The sequence below is a fragment of the Hippopotamus amphibius genome, chromosome 4 (genome assembly GCF_030028045.1).
Source record: "Hippopotamus amphibius kiboko isolate mHipAmp2 chromosome 4, mHipAmp2.hap2, whole genome shotgun sequence".
NCBI classification, from domain to species: Eukaryota; Metazoa; Chordata; class Mammalia; order Artiodactyla; family Hippopotamidae; genus Hippopotamus; species Hippopotamus amphibius.
The window spans coordinates 93208833-93228776 of NC_080189.1; the positions used below are offsets into that span (position 1 = coordinate 93208833).

General features: G+C 33.7%; 1 protein-coding gene across 1 annotated transcript in view; it reads right to left on the reverse strand.

Annotated features, from left to right (window-relative positions):
* HGF (hepatocyte growth factor) overlaps window positions 1-19944 on the reverse strand; it is a 69935-nt gene that overhangs the window by 41238 nt on the left and 8753 nt on the right. The window contains exons 3-7 of the mRNA XM_057731795.1: window positions 17268-17380; window positions 15675-15789; window positions 10825-10952; window positions 4709-4829; window positions 3209-3327 (exon numbers count right to left, since the gene is read on the reverse strand). Coding sequence (XP_057587778.1) covers window positions 3209-3327; window positions 4709-4829; window positions 10825-10952; window positions 15675-15789; window positions 17268-17380 — 596 coding nt within the window. The remainder of the gene's footprint in view (window positions 1-3208; window positions 3328-4708; window positions 4830-10824; window positions 10953-15674; window positions 15790-17267; window positions 17381-19944) is intronic.

The following is a 19944-nucleotide window of genomic DNA, read 5'->3' on the forward strand; positions in this document are numbered from 1 at the left end:
GACAAGTGACACAATCACAAATTCTATTCTTTCCTTCAAACACATTGAAAACTCAGAGTGAATTCAAGCAGCTAGGACTGAAAGATAACCAGAAAGCTCACCCAAGAATTAAATGGTACAAATAAAAAGTGACAATCAATATTCGGTTTTAACCAGTGCACGTAAACATGTGTGCAGTATAAAGAATTCTAATATGGCCCCTAAGATTCCCACCCACTGATGTACACTCTGTAATCCCCTCCCCTTGATGGTGGGTGGAACTTAATATGATGGGAAAGCCACTCCTGTAATTAGCTTATGTTGTACAACAAAAGTGAAGAGATTTTGTAGATGTAATTAAAGTTCCCAATTAGTTGACTTTAAGTTAATTAAAGGAAGACTTCCTTTGGTGGGCCTGACCTAATCTGGAGAGCTCTTTAAAAGAGGGTGCAGAGATTTCTGCATCAAATCATATTGTGGGGGCAAAAACTGACCAGTTATTTTTCAATCATTGTCCCAAATAAAGATATGCTATTTTCCCAGGAAAAACAAAACGTTATTTTTAATCTTTCACAATTGTGTTTTAAGGGGAAAGAAATCATATGGAAGTTCTAAAAGGTGTGATTTTCTAACAAGACCTTTAGATATTCACCCCCAGTGCAGAATCTTGGGTAAAGTTGGCTTATAAAATTCTAATAGCTTTGAAAAATATTTTAATAAATAAATGAAAGAGGGTGCAGGGATCAGAGGTTCAGAGTAGCAGAAAGCTATCCTATTGGCCTTGAAGAAGTAAACTGCCATATTATGGAGAGTGTCATGTGGTAGGAAACATCACGCAGTCTCTAGGAGTTGAGGACCTCAGTGCTACAACCATAAGAAACTGAACTGGAACAGGACACTAAGTCTTAGATGAAATAGTAGGTCTGGTGGGCCCACGTTTGTGGCCTTGTGAAACCCCAAGCACAGAATATACCTGATCCATGCCTTGACTCCTGACCCACAGAAACCATGATATAATATGTGTCATTTTAAGCTACTAAATTTTTGATAATTTATTATGCAACAATAGAAAATTAATACACATTTGAAACCATCACCAAATTTCTTAATTTTGCATTTTAGGCTTTACTATATGTGTAAACCAAAATATCTGGAGGACATTCTCTCTTATGCCTTCAAAAATTCTTGAATGTAACTTTATCTCACTAATTTTAATAAAAGTGTAGTCTCTCTATATAGGTTTACAAACTAAAACCTGTCCTGAAATAAAATATTTTAAAAATATTCCCAAAGCTGAAAATATTTTTATCTTAACTACAGTGTATCCTTGAACAACATGGGTTTGAACTGCGTGGGTCCACTTATTCACTGTTTTATTTTCTGTAGTAAATGCTATAGTGCTACATGATCCCACAGTTGCTTGAATTCACGGATACAGAGGAACCCAGGAGGGTCAGCGCCCCCTAATCATCATGTTGTTCAAGGCTCAGCTGTATATGGGTTTGGCTCACAAATTCTACCACCATTTTCTTAGAATTAGCATCCTATAAACACCACCCCCTGTTTAACAAAGCCATCGAATTGTTGCATGTTAATTGTATAAATAGCCAACTCTGGACAGAAAAGAAAAGGAAATGTATCTAATAATTAGAGGTGTCATATTTGTTCTGTTTTTTTCCCTCTCTCAATATCTTTTAAAAATAGCCAGTCTTGTACATGCCAGTTGAAAGGTGAATGTGCCAGTGAATATGCATGTGTGTGTGTGTGTGTGTGTGTGTGTGTGTGTGTGTGTCTGTGTGTTTATACTGGTCTTATTCCAGAGATGATTTATAAGAGTGCCTAAAACACACACACAAAAATGGAAGGGAAACAACTGGTTCATTGTACCTACCTGGTCTAGAATGATGGACAGATTAGCAAGATTTTAAAAGTGAGTGGAACTAACCCAGTCTACACAGAGAAACACTGCCACAGGAGTCATCTTTTATTTTAAAGGACCAAACAGATGGTTCAATTTCCTTGTAACATTGTGTTCACATTGAGAGCCTTCCAGATTCTGCAGTTATCTCACATATGCCAGACACATCTCCTTTCTATGGATTTTATTTGAGTTGTCCAAAACATTTCCTTTTATTAGCAGGTCTAAGTGGAGAGAGATTTACCTTGGCAGTATCATAGTGTAGATAATACTGAATAAGTTTGTTCGAAGACATATCCTCATCATGCCAATCTAGGGATATGCAAATCCCTAGCCATAGCCTCATAACTGTATGTTTATCATTCAGGGTGCTGGTACCTGATTATCTGTGTTTACATTTTCCTTTCTTTATATACATATTTTTATATTAGCAAGCCAATTTATAACATGTTGACACCTTACTACATTAATGCAGTTCTACTGATTTGAAAGCATTTTAGGATCCAATTGAAAAAATAAGACACGTACACATAGAAGTAAAAGCATGCCTACATCTAATTGTTATTCAGGATTATTTCAGAGGAGAATAAAAACATGAGTTAACCATGGAGGAGAGGACCAAGTGTACAGATTTAAAGGAATATCACAAAGCAAGTAAGAAAAGAAGCTTTTATCATAAACTCAGGAGATTTGGGCAAAGGCCAGTATATAGAAGGATTGTGGGACTGCTAAAATACAGGTTGAAAGAGAATGCAGTCAGTGCCCAAGGACAGCCAGAGAGGTGAGGATCAGCTGCTAGAGATTAAAGCTGTCTATGAGAATCTGCTATTAGACTTAGTTTTCTACATTGCAGCCTCTGTCATTCACCAGAAGAGGTTTATAGTCAGTTGACAGCTCGTGTTACGTCTGGGAGGATAGGTAGGGAAAGGATACAGGATTGGAAGGTAAGAATCTAAGATCCTAGCTCTTATGGCCTTAATGATATTATGATACTGCACATAACCCCTGATCTTTTTCTCCCTCTGTAGATTTTTTTTCTTTTTCTTGGTAAAATGAGAATGTGTAGGCCTCTATTATAAGTATAAATGTTTTGTGTGTATGTGTGCACTTGCATGTGTATCTCTTTTAAAATAATGGCCCTCTGAAAATGCAGAAGATTGTATAGGATTATGTAACACATTCTTAAAATGTTAAAACCTATACACATTAAAGCATCAAGTAAAATAGTTGTTAACCTGTCTCACTAATAACCGCCTGCTTAGATCCAGTCTGTGAGAGGAAAAGGAAGTGATAAATTTGACCCTAACTTACCACACATTTTAATTGCACAGTACTCCCAGGGGGTGTCAGGGTCAAGAGTATAGCACCATGGCCTCGGCTTGCCATCAGGATTGCGGCAGTAATTATCATCAAAGCCCTTGTCGGGATATCTGCAAACCACACCAAGAAAAGTGTCATGTAAATCTGCCTGGAACACCAGCCAGCCCTCAGCTCACAAAATAACTTTTGACTTAGCTCGGATACTATTAGCTGAGAAAAGAAGAGGTTTTCTATGTTTTGCCTTACAAGGACTGCTGATCATTGACTGTGGAATCTATTAATGTACATATTCTACTAAGGCTAGAGCACCATCCCTTTTACTAATAAGTTAGGTCCATCTGGTACCTGTCCACCAGATCCCAAACGGTATCCCCTTCTGACAAAGCCCAATTAAGGACAGATTACATAAACATGACCTAATGTAGAATGTTCATTAAGAAAACAGGTCCTCTTCTAGGGCAAGCTTAAAGTCCAAACTGAAAGTTAGGTTTCAATAGCTGTGTAACTAATGATAGCTTGGTTTTGGAGCTAGAGCCTTTCTAGGTCATGCCCTCAGCTCCACCAGAGCAAGAGACAAATTCCATCACACCACTTTCTCTATACCCACCTCCCTTTAAATTAACAGGGTCCTGAATTGGTGATTTGTTTTTAATTGCTACCATATCCCTTCTCCTCTCACTTAAAAGACAAGAGATGCACTTAAAAACAAAGCAGTTTTCATTTCATCTAGAAGAGCAAGAAACAAAAAGAGAAAGAAGAAAGAAAAAACACCTTTCAGCAATTTCAAAAGAAAGGTGGAGATAGACCTTCTTCTGTAATTATTTGTTTTAATTTTTTATAATAAAAATAAGGAAAAATTTTTTTCAACTAAAATGTTTCCTATGAAATGAATGGGCCAAAATAGACATAATTTTTAAACCATATAAACTCAAAACCTACTCCTGAGGAGAAAAGTAGACTTGGTTGCCTGACTTTTCCAGATTGGCCATTTCAAAATCCACCCCAAGAAAGCAGCCAAAGAATTGTTTGCTCTGCCTTTCATTCCCTCTCTATGGGCACGACCTGTGTCATGATGTCACCCATTGACCCCACTTTACCTAAGTCACAGAAGGTGTGGTACTAGGAGGAGATTGACTTTTATTTAACAATAATGCTTCCTCCCCAGCTTGGGCCTGTCAAAGTGATTATTATTGAATGAGCTTTTGTCTTTTTGCTGCTGTGGAAGAGAAAGAGGAAGCTTCTGTTCGTGTTTTCCTTCTGCACCCGCTGATGTTCCTGTGTTCAGGACCATCCTGATTGCAGGGACATGTAACCTCATCTGCCAAGACCCGTTGAAGGTATAGCCAGCACTCTCATGTCCCTCATTATAAATGTTTGCCCCAAGACTATCAGGAAAACATTATAGGAAGAGAATTTCCATGGCAACACATCATGGGACAAATAACAGTTTGTAGAAAGGATCACTGGAAGCATGATTTCGTGGTATGTTACCTTTCTGGCAAGAATTTGTGCCGGTGTGGTGTCTGATGATCCCAGCGCTGACAAATCTTGCCTGATTCTGTATGATCCATGGGACCTCGGTAACTCTCCCCATTGCAGGTCATGCATTCAACTAATAAAATTAAAGCACGGCATGTTAATTGCTTCTGACAGCAAAATCAAGAACACCACTGTTCCATTTAAAGAACAGTAAATCACCTATTTAGCAAGGATATTTTTAGAAAAACTTACATACCATTTTAACTTTAAATGAGGGCTTAATGTCCATTAATCGTGACATAAAATACTCCCTACTGAACTTTTCATACAGTTTAAATGGGATTTTTGTAGTTAGTGTCATACAGATTTAGCACAGGGCCAAGATGCTGCCTTTCTAATTTTTTAATAACTGTCCAGAAGGTACTTAGAAACTGAAAATCCTTGGGGATTTTTCCCTTTGTTAGTCTAAAATGCCAGGGCTCTCAATATCTATACTGTCAACACGGTAGTACTCCTCTCTCAACTTACCCTCCAACACATACACAGGAAATACACAATTTAAAATGAGTACACATCATACTCCTACAGTTAATGCCAAGACCAGGACCAGATAGATTTGAGGGACCAGCTTTGAATAGTAATCTGGTACTATTTAAAGAATACGAATATTTTAAAGGAAGAAATCACAGTTCCTTTCTATTAGTGAGCATCCACGTCGAATAACTGAGCAGACCTACATTCTTATCTAGCTTAGGATAGAAAGTGACCTGTTATTGAACTTCTTGTGCTCACTGTTTTTAAAATGTATAAGCTGGCCTAATTATGCTGGATATTACCGATTATTCTGTGAGATTAATTAATAGTTCTCTTCTGGCTGGCCTCTTATGCCACCCTGAAAACTCTGAATCACATCAACTAGCTGAAAATAAGACTTTGTAAATAGACAGGTTGATTTGTAGCACAGCAGGCATCTTGTGGAATAAATCATTGCTTGTCTTTCCTCTGAATCCGGCAAACTTCCCCAAACACATCATTTGTATTTTGTGATTACTGGTTATCTAACATTAGCTGAAGTGGGAAAAGATATCAGTGTTTAGTTTTATTCATTGGGACCTAGCCCAATAAGTATCTGTAGTAATTCGGGATATATTATTAGAATCATCACTTTTGAACCTTTGATTTGTATAAGCTAATAGGGCAGTAACAATCAAATCCCTACAACATGAAACCATTTGGCCCAATCCATCTACTTTCGTGTGGTTTAATCTATGAACTAAAATAAGGGACCAATTCAGCTTCCTCTCATTTGATACTGCTATCTGCCAGACACTAGTCAGTAAACACCTGAACTATAAATGAGAGGGGTCCAAGAGCACATGATAAAGGTGTTCTGGTTGGCCAAGGTCAATTCCACATAGGTTATGTAGTATAACATTACAGCTTTCCATCTGAATGGGGGTACAAACTTACTTAATTTCCATTTTGAAAAGAATGCAAGGTTTGATATGTTCACAGAAAATGATGCAACACTGATCATTGTTGTTTGCTCCTTTGTATTGAATGAAAAAGTAGAATAGAATCCTACGATCACAACATAAAGGATAAACAACCACATGTACAATTTCTAATCTTGTATAGTACTCAGGAATTAGAATATACCTATTTTTGTCTCCATCAGAAAATGCAGTTTATAAGAGTATATCCTTTTCAAATAAGAGTGAATAAAATTATTTTCTGGGAAACTGTGTTGGGGCATTTAAAAAAAAAAATTCTCCTGAAACGTTAGAATTTTAATGTTCTTAAGGAAAAATAGCTACACAAATGAAACAGGTGATTCTATAAGGGGACTACTTTCCAACGTGAGTGGTAGGTTCGTGCTTCTCCAAACTTCAGTGTGCATAAAAGTACTTTGAGATCTTGTTAAATAAAGGGCGAGTTCTGATTCAGTGAATCAGAACTGGGGCATTAATAACAAGCTCCCAAGGGATGCTGTTGCTGCTAGTCCTATAACCTCATGCTGAGTAGCAAGTTTGTAGACAATTTGTTCAATTCTGAAAGTTCTTAGTGCTTGGCATTAATGGCTTTTAGGAGAGAATGGATTTTACTTAGACCTTGAAGGATGGATGAGATGTGGATAAACTATAAAGGGGCAAAATAACATAAATGATACAGAAACATGAATTAGTATGCTATGTTTATAGTAAAGTGAAGAGAGTTATGAATGCAGGTGCAGACCTAATGAGATTGACAAAATGGTAAAAGCTAATATGAATAATGCTAGATTTTGGAAGGCAATGAAGGTTGTTGTTGGTCTGAGAATTAAATGTATCCTGTGATAGGACTGGGATGCTAAGTATATTATAGTTACATACTCTTTGATCATTCAGTGTTTTTAACATATAATAAATCATGTGATCCTTGCAGTGAGGAAAACAGGCTCACAAAAGTTTTAAAGGACTTACCTAAAACAGAAAATGCCAAATCTGTGCCTGGAACACAGGTCCTTTAACCCACAGTCTAGTGCTCTTTCCATTCTCCCTAATTGCCTTTTTGTCCTACATATTTTAACTTGTTTCCTGCACATTCTAACTGGTCATACTTTAAGAGAGGCTAAAAGCAAAACTTTTAGAAAGTCAATCTCCCTACCCTTTTTCAATATTCTCCTCATCACCCTCTTCCCTCTTGTTTACAGCAGTAGGTTGCCCTCCAGTTGGATTCTAACCTATTGGAGGCTGGGAGAAATGAGATAGGCCATGTTATCCAAGGATGAAAAATTTGTGGTTTTTCCATTGCATCAAACCATCAGGTTAGTCATAAAAATTACTTCAAGAAAGGCAAATTTTGAACTCATATTTACTTTTCAAACTTCAAGAATTCTAAGACCTCTTCTAAGTTTTCCCAAAGTTAAGCTGCATAGGTGGAAACCAAGTCCACCTACCTACTCAAGGATTCAGGTGAAAGCATTATCTATATAACAGTGCAAGAGAGTAAGGGTGCACCTCCTGCTCTATTTCCTTTTGATTCTCTCTATTGTTGCCAATGTATTATTTAACCATTCTAGCAAGTTCTCCCCTTAAAAGAAAAGGCAATATACTGTCCCAATTCACAGAAACGCAAACTAAATAAATGTTAATATTCATAAGTAAAATATCTTTTTCTAAGTATGGTTCTGCCCTAATTGATAATAGAAAACTACAAAAACATGAATTGTAATATAAGTAGGATTATTTAACACCTTTCTCATATACTAAACTCAAAAATTATTGTGGTCCATTTTTCTCAGTCATAAAACCTCTAGTGATCTGAGTTTACAGACTAACTCAACTATTTTGAAAGTCTCTCTCAGACAAATCCATACTGGTGATTACTTCAGCAAAATTGAATATTTAAAATATGAACAGTTTTACAAATCCACATTTATACATGATAGTTTTATTTAAGTCTTTGTTTTTAAAAGTTTTTGCCACACAGAGTATGGAATTACACATTTGAAGTTATGGCAGTGTTAGTTGGTACTTTAAGTGTAAGGTTTTTAAAAATAATGATTATGGCTTAATAAAATGTATTTACTTGAATATTTATGATTTAAAAAATCTGTTGCAATGACTAGTGATTTCTTTATTTTAAATCCCAAGCAAATGTTAAAGCAAGAAATCAAATTTTATATACCTCAGTTTTCCGTAATCTTTGAATTAAACATTAATGGTAATATTTTCTTTACATAATTATGGAAGGTTCTAAATATGGTAAATGAGTGTTCATTTTCTTTTGGAATGCTTAATGTATTTCACAGGTTGATAAGAAAATAATTTTAATCTTTAAATATCAGATATATTTTTATGAACCAAAATTTCAGACAAATTTCAGGTGATTATTTAGCAAATATTTTAATATAGTTAGAAAACTTTCCAAAAATATATACTGTTCTACTTGTCCTTTTCTAAAGAACAGTCTAAAGTTAACCACAGGTACTTTTCTTATTTAATTTTAAGATATACAAAATGATGTGATCATTAATATTTCATCCATAATAATATAACCTTTGAAACTTGACATTTATGATATCCATAGATTAAAATGTCTCACCCATCATACTATTTAAACATTGTGGATCTTGAGGCTTTTCCCTCATATATGTATTTTAATAGAAATTTACATCATATCTACATTATTTTGTATATTTTGTATTATCCATTTTATAAATAGCTGTTTTGCTTTATTAATGCATTAACAGTGCTTCTTATTTTATATCCTTTTCATTAAAATCCTGCTAAAACATTGTTTATTTTAGCATGAATATAAGTATCACAGCTCAACTCACAGTCCCTGAAATATGTTGAGCCTATAGGACAGGTGTTGGTTTACTTCTGTCACAGGAGGGTTATTCTACTACTGTCAGACTTCTAGTTGTTTCCAAAAAGAGCATACCTGCAACCTTTGGTGCTACGGTGACCAACAGCATCGTGTGCCATTCATACTAATGATCAATGCCTTTTCTAAGGAAGGTGCAATGATCTCAAATCATTAAAGAATCTTAGAGACATATGCTCTAATAAGGTAAGGAATACCAGCAATTTTTCTATTTTTTAGCACATTGATTCTACATTGCCTGTCACTTTAGATATATGCCAATGTATTGTGACGAAGAGTCTTCATATAAACCAGAGATTGAAAAATCACATTCCCATAGACTAGGCAGGCAACATAAATGCTAAACTGTTTAAAGTTTGATCAATTTACCTTCCCTTGAAAACACTGTCCCGGTTCAAACAAAACCAATAGATAAAACTCCTTGCCAATAACTTTCAACCTCAGGAAACTTTTAGGGAGAATTCCCTAAAAGTAGGGTTTTCTTCCATGTGTAAATTTAAGACAAATATTAAATACAGACTTATTCATACAAAACAGACTTATAACGTTATCACAGATAAGTTTATTATTTTTAAAAGAAAAGAAAACAATGAAGAAGTTATAGTGAACAGATTATGATATGGAATAGGAAGTAAGAATTTACAAACAGAGATGAAACTGGCTCTAGCACATGAATTCAAGAACTGTAAATTAACTAACAACAGAAAACAAATTCACCTTCTCTGTGACAATTGGCTAACAATGGCCTTTTAGGTGATAAATATCAACCTAATACTTAATGAATATAATGGAAGAAGTAGTTAAAAAAATATTTGTTAATAACAAACAGGTAAGATATCTTACTATAAAAATTGGACAGCATTCCAGCAGTAACCCTCACCCCCAAGTACTTCAAAATCCTACTAAATTTTGATCAGAATTTAATCCATGTTTCATTTTGATTTTTAGTATTTTAGTTTGTGACAGAACTAAAAACCCAGCTATTCGGTAGCCAGATAACCACGAAAAATGAAACCACATACAATGCTAAAATGGTTACTCTTCCTTCTTGTCAGTCATTCAGTTTCCACTGAACGTAAGGACAGTGACCTTTCATGCTGTGAGAGGAGGTGAAAACACAAACGTGGATTTAGAGTGCCTGCCTTCCAGACAGCTTGGGATCTACTGTTTTGATCACTTCAGATACCATTCTGAATGGTATTCAGTTCCAGTATATGTATCAAATTTGGTTCTGGTCACATATTCACCAAAACACACATGGGGCGCTCGAACTTTCAGTGACCCCCTTCCTTATTCTCTTCTGGGTCCAGATACCCTTGTCACGCCACTTTCAAAATAGGTTTCACAGAACTTCTGCAGAACCAGGCTCTGGATGAATAGAATTAGAGTTACTCAGAAAGGGCTAAGTGTCATTCTGCTTCTTTCAGGTGATATATGGGAGCAGATTTTGAGGTATATGAGCTCGAAACAGTAGATGAGGAAGCCCAAAGTTTTATTCTCCCCAGAGAGATACCTCAGGCTCTTTTGAAATTCAAACTGATAACTCGCTCTGTTATTCTGCATTAATCTGATAATCAGTTTTTAATAATCAGTTTTTAAAACATCCTATAAAAATGCTAGAATACTGATCTATAGTTGCAATTGAATGTACATCATATTCATTGTAATTTGATTCAATTCTGTTAACCTTTAATGCGAGTTGCAGTTTTACACAAAGGGAGAGCAGAGTGCCCCACATGGCATTCAGGTTCATTTACCTTCTGAACACTGAGGAATGTCACAGACTTCGTAGCGTACCTCTGGATTGCTTGTGAAACACCAAGGTCCCCCTTCTTCCCCTCGAGGATTTCGACAGTAGTTTTCCTGTAGGTCTTTACCCCGATAGCTCGAAGGCAAAAAGCTAGTTTTAAAATGATAATCATTACAGTATAAGAGCATGCAACTTTTTTTTTTTGGCCTATTAATTTTACTAACTAGTGGGTATGTTTTCCTGAAAGTGGAGAAATCCTTTATTCTATCTCAGACCTCCATATATATTAACTTAAAATCTGTCATTTCCATTTATTCTTAAAATACTTAAATTTTATAGACATTTACCTGACTGAATTCTTGTATTCAGCATCCTTGAGAATGGTTCATCTCTGGATTCACTAAGAGCCAAAATCATTCTAAAACCTAATTGACACTGTTTGAACCACAATTTCAAACTTCCACTCAAAGGCAGCAAATGATTTAAGAAAGCCACTTAGGAGAAGACTGCAGAAACACTGCACGAGACCTTGAAATTTCACTATTACACTGCTTATCCAAGAAAATTACTTGTTTGTTTATTGCTTTTCTTATGAATAATAGCCCCCCTTTTGATGAAGTAACAGGAACAAAGGGTCTAGAATCAAATTGAATCTGGACTCAAAATTCAGCTCTATCTTACTAACTGGAGACCCCAGTGGGCAATTTAGCCTCTTTCAGTCTGCTAGCTTACCTGTACACTGAGTATAACCATAGCTTATAATATCTTACACCTTATATGGTTGTTTTGAGAAGTTCAAAGAGATGAGAGAGTAACTGACACCTAATAAACGCTTTCTATTATTAAGCACACTCCACTTAGTAGTTTTTAGATTGTCATACTAAAAAATATAAATGCTTATTCTCTTTAAAAATTTTTGAGGTTTTCACTGTGACTGGGGTTTGGTGCTTTCAGGTTTAGTTTATATAGTTGGCCATTGTGTGCAGACTGCAATATATTACCTTCATTTAAAATGCCTAATGCCCTGATTATAATTTTGTTACCAGCATAAAGTATTTCAACATAAGAGCAGAAAAGTCCAAAGCTCTTTTTATTCTTTTGTACTGCTTGTGAACTTGGCCTCAGTGAGGCTGCATGTGTCTGTTAGAGTGCACACAAAAAAGCATAAGTAAACAATATACATCTGTAGGTAACATTAGTTGGCACTTTTTTGGAAAATCTGGTTACATTTTCAATATTTAGTTCAAACTTTGCTGTAAAGCTTAATTTCTACTTTTACTGATCTCTGAGTTCTAAATAGTGCTTACATTACAGTGAAATCCAAAGATTTTAGTCTCTCAGTAAATACCATTCAAATGTTTCCTACCCATTGAAACTTCCAGTTAAGAACTAATCATTTCTGTTATGCTATGGCACAAAATAAATATGGGCATGCCATGGGTACCAAGCAACATACTGCAATGAAATTATTTAATTTGGACAGGAAATACACCAGAGTTAAGTTTTCAGAAAATATAAATAATTGGTCAAAAATAAAGAGTCGAAGAGACTCACTACTAACAAAACATTTTCAAGATATCTATTAAGTATTATAAAGGTTATGAAATGCCAAAATGTCTTTAATAAAGAGTTTATATCCTTACTTCACTAGCATTTTAAATATTGGGAAACAAAAAGTAAACGTTAGGTCTTATGACTGACAAAAATTATAATATAGTGAAAGCTTAGCATTACTTTACAATTCCTAACAGTAATTTTCAAAGGAAAAATGTCATCTTGTGTGTTAGTTTTAGCCCCATTTTTCCAGAATAATTTATGATAATCTTTGTTTGTGCCATTGCATGAAATTTCTTTACTTTCACTTTGCCAGTTCTCCAATTTTTCATAGTACATTTATAATGAAATACTCATTTTTCTGATAGAATCAAAACGGACTTTTACTTTACATTTTTTTCATAAAGTACTGTATTAATCAAATTTACCTAAGAAAATCCCCCTATAACTCTATTTTCTGAAAATGCTTGGCATAGTAGAGTAGTAAGAATAAGTTATTATTAATCACAAAAATCTACATTCTTGCCCCATATATATCACTGGACTAGTATAGCACATTAGTCCTTAGACAATTTACTTACTCTTTGGGTTTTCAACTTCACTTACAAGATGAATGGAGGGAATTAGATTATTATAAGGTTCTTTATTTTATATCATTTTATGTATTAAGTTTAAAAAACTAAATAATGATTTAACAAATGTCAAATGCACACATATCAAATATCTACAGTTTTAAAGACTTTTGTTCCACACACACACACAAACACATACACATATACCTTTCCAGTGGATTGTAAAGCGAGAAAGAAGCTGTGAAGAAGTAGTGAATGAATGTCAACAGTTTAGCAGGCAAAATGCAAGTAGGAAGGGAGATAAAGTAGAAATCAAAACTAGCTATGCTTAAAAGATGAATAAAGTTTTCACACTGGAGTTAATAAAAATGAAAAATAAAGAGAAAAATATGTGCTGCTTTCCACAATTCAATATCAATGCATCTCAAATTCCTCTTTGGGACATGCAGGGTAAAGAGCAGTCTGGGTCACCTCTCCTCTTCATTCTTTGGTGTATATGACTTTTCACCCAAATTAACTGGTCTTCTTCTGTGTCCTGAGGTTTTTAGTCTGCTTTTCTTTAGCATCCCATACTTGATCAAGTGATGAAGCCTAGCCCTGCTCTTTGCACGTATATGTTCATTCAGCACATGTTTATGAGAACCTATTACACACAAGCCCTGTGCCTGTCAATAGGCTCTGTAATAAACTTTTACTCACATACATACTATTTTTGGTTCTTTGTCCTTGTGAGCAAGGCTTTCTTTTTAGAGAGATAAGTGAAGGAATATTTAAAATTGATTTATATCCAAATGTACTTTGAAATATAAATTAGATCTTCTGGGTGCTAGCCACCTTTTCTTTTCTTTTAATATGAACTGTGTTCTTAGGAAACTTGATCCACTCCATCATCTCCTTCTTTAATGAATGCTGGGTGGCCAATGAAGGATATAGATGTAGATATCAGGTCACTTGATTTTCTAGTTAAGCTTCTATACTAATTTCATCATCTATCATCATCTTCCCATTAAGCCACTTGTAAAATATTTCAATCTAGGGAGTCGACAATAAATCACTCCTCCAGACAGAGACATATATAGATATATATTTCTTTTTCCATTTTCCATAGAGTTCATCTTTAGTTAATACTTGAAAGTGTTAACTTATGATGTAGATATTCCAATAAGCTGCTAATTGATGAAAATATGTTGCTCCCATTGAACACACACACAAAAAATTGATTAATGCACAAAATCCTCTCAGACCTAAAGCTGTATATCACAAGGAAATGTTTGTTGGTAAAATAGCTGATTGGACTGGGAAGCCCGTTCCCAGGGAGATCTATTTCACATGTACTCCTGTAGCAGAGAATCGCGATCATAGAGAATTTGGATTGAAATAAGACCTCTACTGGGTCAGTCCAGTGCACTCTCCTTGACTAGGGTAGGATTGATTTCAAACACCATTCCTTTGTTCATGAAAAACTTAAATCCATCTATCTAAGCAAAAGGTTTTCCTCACTATGCAGAGAGTGACACCATGCAAATCCTTATGAGAGGACAAAATGAATTACATTGTTTGTTTTATAATGTAAGGGTAAAACTCTTTCAGAGGTATTCATGTATAATTATAAGTAATGAATTTGGAAAAAATTAGTTCTTTTCTGTTACTGAAACACTGTAAAGCTGATCCGCTTGGACACTTACCAGCTGGTGTTAACTAGACTAAAATCACTGGTTTGATCCCAGTGTAGAGCAACCAACTCTTTTTTTCTTTATATGTGGGCTGATGAACTTGGTCTCTGTTTACTGAAGTAAAATCATCTTGCACAGTTATGCCACCCTGCCCCCCATCAAAATGAATGAAATGAAATAAAAAAGTGGATTCACCAAGGCAAGTTATTACCACTATTGCAAAAACAAGTCACAGCATGTAGCCTACTGATATGTTCAAGGCCCTTGGGTTGTTAAAAGCACAGGTTATAGAGTGACACTGGCTGGCCTCAGATTCTGGCCATACCACTTGCTAGTTGTGCGTGACCCTGAAAAGTTACCAAGGATCTTTGCTCCTCAGTTTTACCATATAAAAAATATAACTAATAAAATCACCTTGAGAGGTAATTTTATCACCTATGTGGTTCTTGAGAGGACTAAAAAAGATAACCAGATATACTGCTCAAAATATTACTAGGCACATGATAGACTAAATCTTCCACTGCATCTAATAATCAGGGAGAGCTGTTTTAAACTACTTTAGTTCCTGTTAAAATTCTTTGTGAAATAAGTCTTGAAAAACTCTGGCTGTATATAGCTCACTAGCAGGTGATTTTAATGTGCAAACAAGTTTGCGAACCACTATGGTTAAAGAACATTCGGTCCCTGGGTAAGGTCAAAATCTGCTGCACCTCTAACTTATCACAGGCAACCTCTCCACTCCAGCTGCAGAGTGCTGTGCCTTCTCGCAGGCAAAGAGAGGGAAAAAACTTTTTAAAATTATTTTTGTATTATTTCTTCCCAAACACCAAGATCTACGAATTGAGATTTTGAGGTGAAATAATGTAGGCTACCTCTTAATGATAATTTTTTATTCTTTGGCTAAATGTCAATGACAAATTCAGATAAGCCTTGGCCTAATACTTCTCAAATTTGGCTAAATTATTACTGAACTGGAGAATTATTCTGAAGGACTAACCTGGGGCTAACACACCTATTTAAAAAGAGGCTCTATCTTCTTTTCTTCATGCTATTCTTACCTGTGTTCGTGTGGTATCATGGAATTCCATGGCTGGCATTTGATGCCACTTTTAGTGATAGATACCGTTCCCTTGTAGCTACCTCCTTTTCCAATGATGCAGTTTCTAATGTAGTCTATCAGAAGAAAGCAGAGAAAAATAATTATGTGTAACATATGCTGTATATATTAAAAATAAAAGTAATGCTAAAACTCCATTCAAAGCTTTAATTAATACTTGTAAACCATCACAAATCATATTAAAATTTCTTGCCTAAAACTTCTACTGGTACTTTCAAAATAATACATTTAAGAGTAATCCAAAACAAACAAACAAACAAAGAAAAAACCATTGAGAAGTTTTAATTTTGTGAGTATATACTTGGCTAACTGTAGAGTTTAGTCCACCTATTTAAAGTAGATTATTCTATATACTCAACTGGCCAGGCAAATTTAATTTGGCACAATGATTTGCTCAAATGCACACGCTATTTTAAGAAAATATTAAAAACAAAAATTTGTAAACCTATATTGAATTCAAAAAGTTACTTTAATACAATGGAAATAACTGATTTGTTTTTATATCAGTAAAACTGTGTGTGTGTGGGATAACTACATTATGCTGATTATCCATATTTTTGCTAACAGATCAGCTGCTAAATTATAGGGCAATCAAATGGAAACAAGTTGCATATTTCTATCAAATAATAGTGTATACAGTTGTTAGCAACCTAGAAGATTGAATATGATTTTATACTGATTATGAATTATGTTTAGCATTTATAGAATTATTGGGGTATATAGAGATCATCTTACTTTCTAACATGAATTAATTTTAATTTAAACATTTTCCTTATTAACAAAGAAATGTCTGTGTATATTACTAAATTCCTAAATTTAATGAAACACAGTATGTTTTAAGAAAACATTAAAATTGAAATAAATAGTATTATCATAAACATAATTCATAATTATTTTGTATAATGAGAGATTTAGTTTGTAAAATACATATTTATTTAACATTCTTCAATTATTTTATTGTTATAAATCCACTTTTGAATAAAGTAAATACCTTGTTAATATAATATCAAACTATTAAAATAGACAAATTAACAAATAATATGGTCTCAATTCTTTTAAAGATTTCTTGAAAGTATGTAAATAGGATTAGATCCTATCTAATTTTTCAGAACTTCCACATTTTGTTTTTATCAGCAATCATCACTATAACTTAGATTAATTATCCAAAGTTATTAAAATTTAAAATACTTATAGTAAGCTCAAAATTTGCTGTTATATAAAATGTCTTAAACTAATAACTTAAGGTGGCACTTTCTGAAATGAATATGGAGAATATCAATTCCAGGAGATGTTACTAGAAATAAGCGAAGAGGGAGAGGATCATCTAAATATGGAAATTTTAAGAAAAACTCTCTTTAATGTACCATACTGAAAATAGTCAAGGCACTAGTGTCATCTGTCTTAATGAATGAACTGACTGCATAACAGATCTAGGATATAATGGAAAAATCAGTTCGGAAGACCACTATGACAGGCAATTATATATATTTTATACTTTAGTTCATTACAAAATACTTAGGGAGAAATCAGTTACCTTTGTTTTCATAGAGGTCAAATTCATGGCCAAACTCTTTTTTCACTCCACCTGACATGCTATTGAAAGGGAACCAGAGGCATCGTTTTCTTGCTTTATCAAAAACAAAGGCCCTGAAAAAAATATCTGAATGAAAAGACAGAATACTACTATTTATACAGTTTTTAAAGAATAGGTACCTGGTTTAACCAAGGAAGTCAATATAAAAAAAGACACATTATTACATATACAGAAACATGAGGGATATTTGAACCTACCATTTTGATAGCCAAATAAGACAGAACAAAATTAAATTTTTATAGGTGTAGATTTAAATATCAGATAGAATAAAATTTGAAATGTTCTCATGTTATTCTAAATGACATAGAAAAATGAGGGCTTCAACAAGCAAAATCAATATATAACACAACTACTTGGATTATTTCTGAAGACTTTATTTTTTTTTTGTAAGTACACAGCAAGCTGGAAGATTATTTTGCAGTTATATACAAATGATTATATTTGAAATATCATGATTAATTTCTAAAGTTTGTAACTGTATAAAGCACATTCTAAAGTGACATGTCCTAAAATGTATTAGACAAATCACCACCCCAGGAGATTCTCCTAGCAAAAAAAGATCTGAAATCAAATGTTTGGGAAATTTTGCATATAATATCCCTTCTTGGTATGTTATAAAGCACTGAAGCTTATTAAAGGCTATGAAAATCCTGCTATTAGGTAACTTTATATAAGTTGATGTTTTCTAAGTAGATTTGCTTGCAAAGCATTTTTAATTTAAAAAAAATTTTAATATGCTTTTGATATATCATCTTGACAAAAATTACTAAAATGTGTTAACTCCTAAAATTATCATTCCTATAGCTAAGTGTTATATTGGTTTTTTTGTTGCTCAGTAAAAAAATAATTTCTAAAGTAAAATGATAAATACAAAAATCCCTTAACTGAGAATAGTAAAGTACTTAGAATTTTCAACACATTGTTACCATTTTTTTTACAATATAGGAAATAAAGTTGGAATTCTGAACTATTTTCTTTCCATTAAGAAATAGTATTAAAACTCCGTCTTACCATGTTCGTGCTAATTATAATGCCACCAAGTATAAGTATCTAATTAAAAGAAATACATAGAGTTTCTAAGAATAAAGATTTTTGACTTCCAGACCATATATTTTTGAAAGCACATAATTTTCTTGTAATTTTAGGTAGTTCAATTCAGTCATTTATTTCTTAACATTTTAAGAACTTTTAAATAATTTTAAATGGGTGGAATAGCTTTTATAAAACAAATATTAAAAAGATGTTATAAAATTATTTTAACTATTTTACCTATTATTTTATATTTTTACATAGCATTTTATTCTATATCTAAGTAAGTTCAAAATTGTATGTGTAAACTTTGTGCTTTGATTTACACGTGGACATTTTGAAATGTCTACAAGAACATTTTACAGCTGAAATAGTATTAAAGAACTAACATAAAAGTATATTTTTGCAACTGTGGCAGTATAACTTGATAAGAGAAAAATTAGCTAATAATATATTTGAATTTTGATCTGGTAGATAGTAAACTTATGCAATACATGTTAAACTTCCTATTTCCCTATTGTGGGATATTGGGGGAGAGTGTTAAATAACCTTGAAAGCACAGTAATTAGATAAAGAACATATATGAAGATAAAAACTAAACAAACATCTAAAAAGAAATTTTAAAACTACAGAATCAAACACCTGCCACTTAACATTACAATAAAAATGTACCACACATATATAAACTACTTTTTTTAAATCAATAATATGCCTTTGACATGAGATTGCCTTGGAAGTGACCCATGAGCCCCATCAGGAACATGTAAGATTTGCCTCTATGAATACAAAGGTGATTCCATCTGGAAAGTGGGTAAAGGGGTTTCCAGTTTGCTGATTTCATTCACCCTTTTCTCTCATTCCATTACAATTTCATAAACTCTCAGAAAACTGTTTTTGCTTGTGTCATTTTACACCTCCATATGGACTGGATCCAAGCTGACAAGTTCCATGAGTTGCATATCTTCTTTTGTTTTACTTTGAGTCTTTATCTTAGTCTTATTTTAACTATCATTTTCCTTTCAAGAATTTATTTTGTCGAATTGTTCATGGCAGAAGGGCAATTCCAGTACCAGTTACTCAATCATGGTTAGAAATTTTCATCTCTGAGTCAATTCATGAACAGCAATTTTCTGAAAAGCTTAAAATCAGGCATCCTCGTCATCTTTCTCATCCAGCAAAAGAGAACTTCAATCTCTATAAAATCAATATTGTTGATACCTTCTCAAGAAAAAAGTGTTTGAGACTTCTACCTCACACCCTCTGAATCATAGATGCTTTCACACAGCATTGTTGGTATTTTCCAAACACTTTTGTGTATTTGCCATTGTTTTCCAATGATTCTAGTCCATGTTAACAAGTCCGCAAAAAGATCTTTAAATCATTAAGAACCTACTTTCAGAGTATCACAGTATATGTCCATTCAATTCTGAATAAACAATGTATTTAGTGATTCCAAATAGATATATATATATATATTTAGAATACACAAATGTGAAGGATGACACCATTTCTGAGCAGAGAACTTTAGCTGTACGTTGGTATTACTAAATGTGGTTTTCTGCACAGGTTGCCATAAATTTGGAGACTA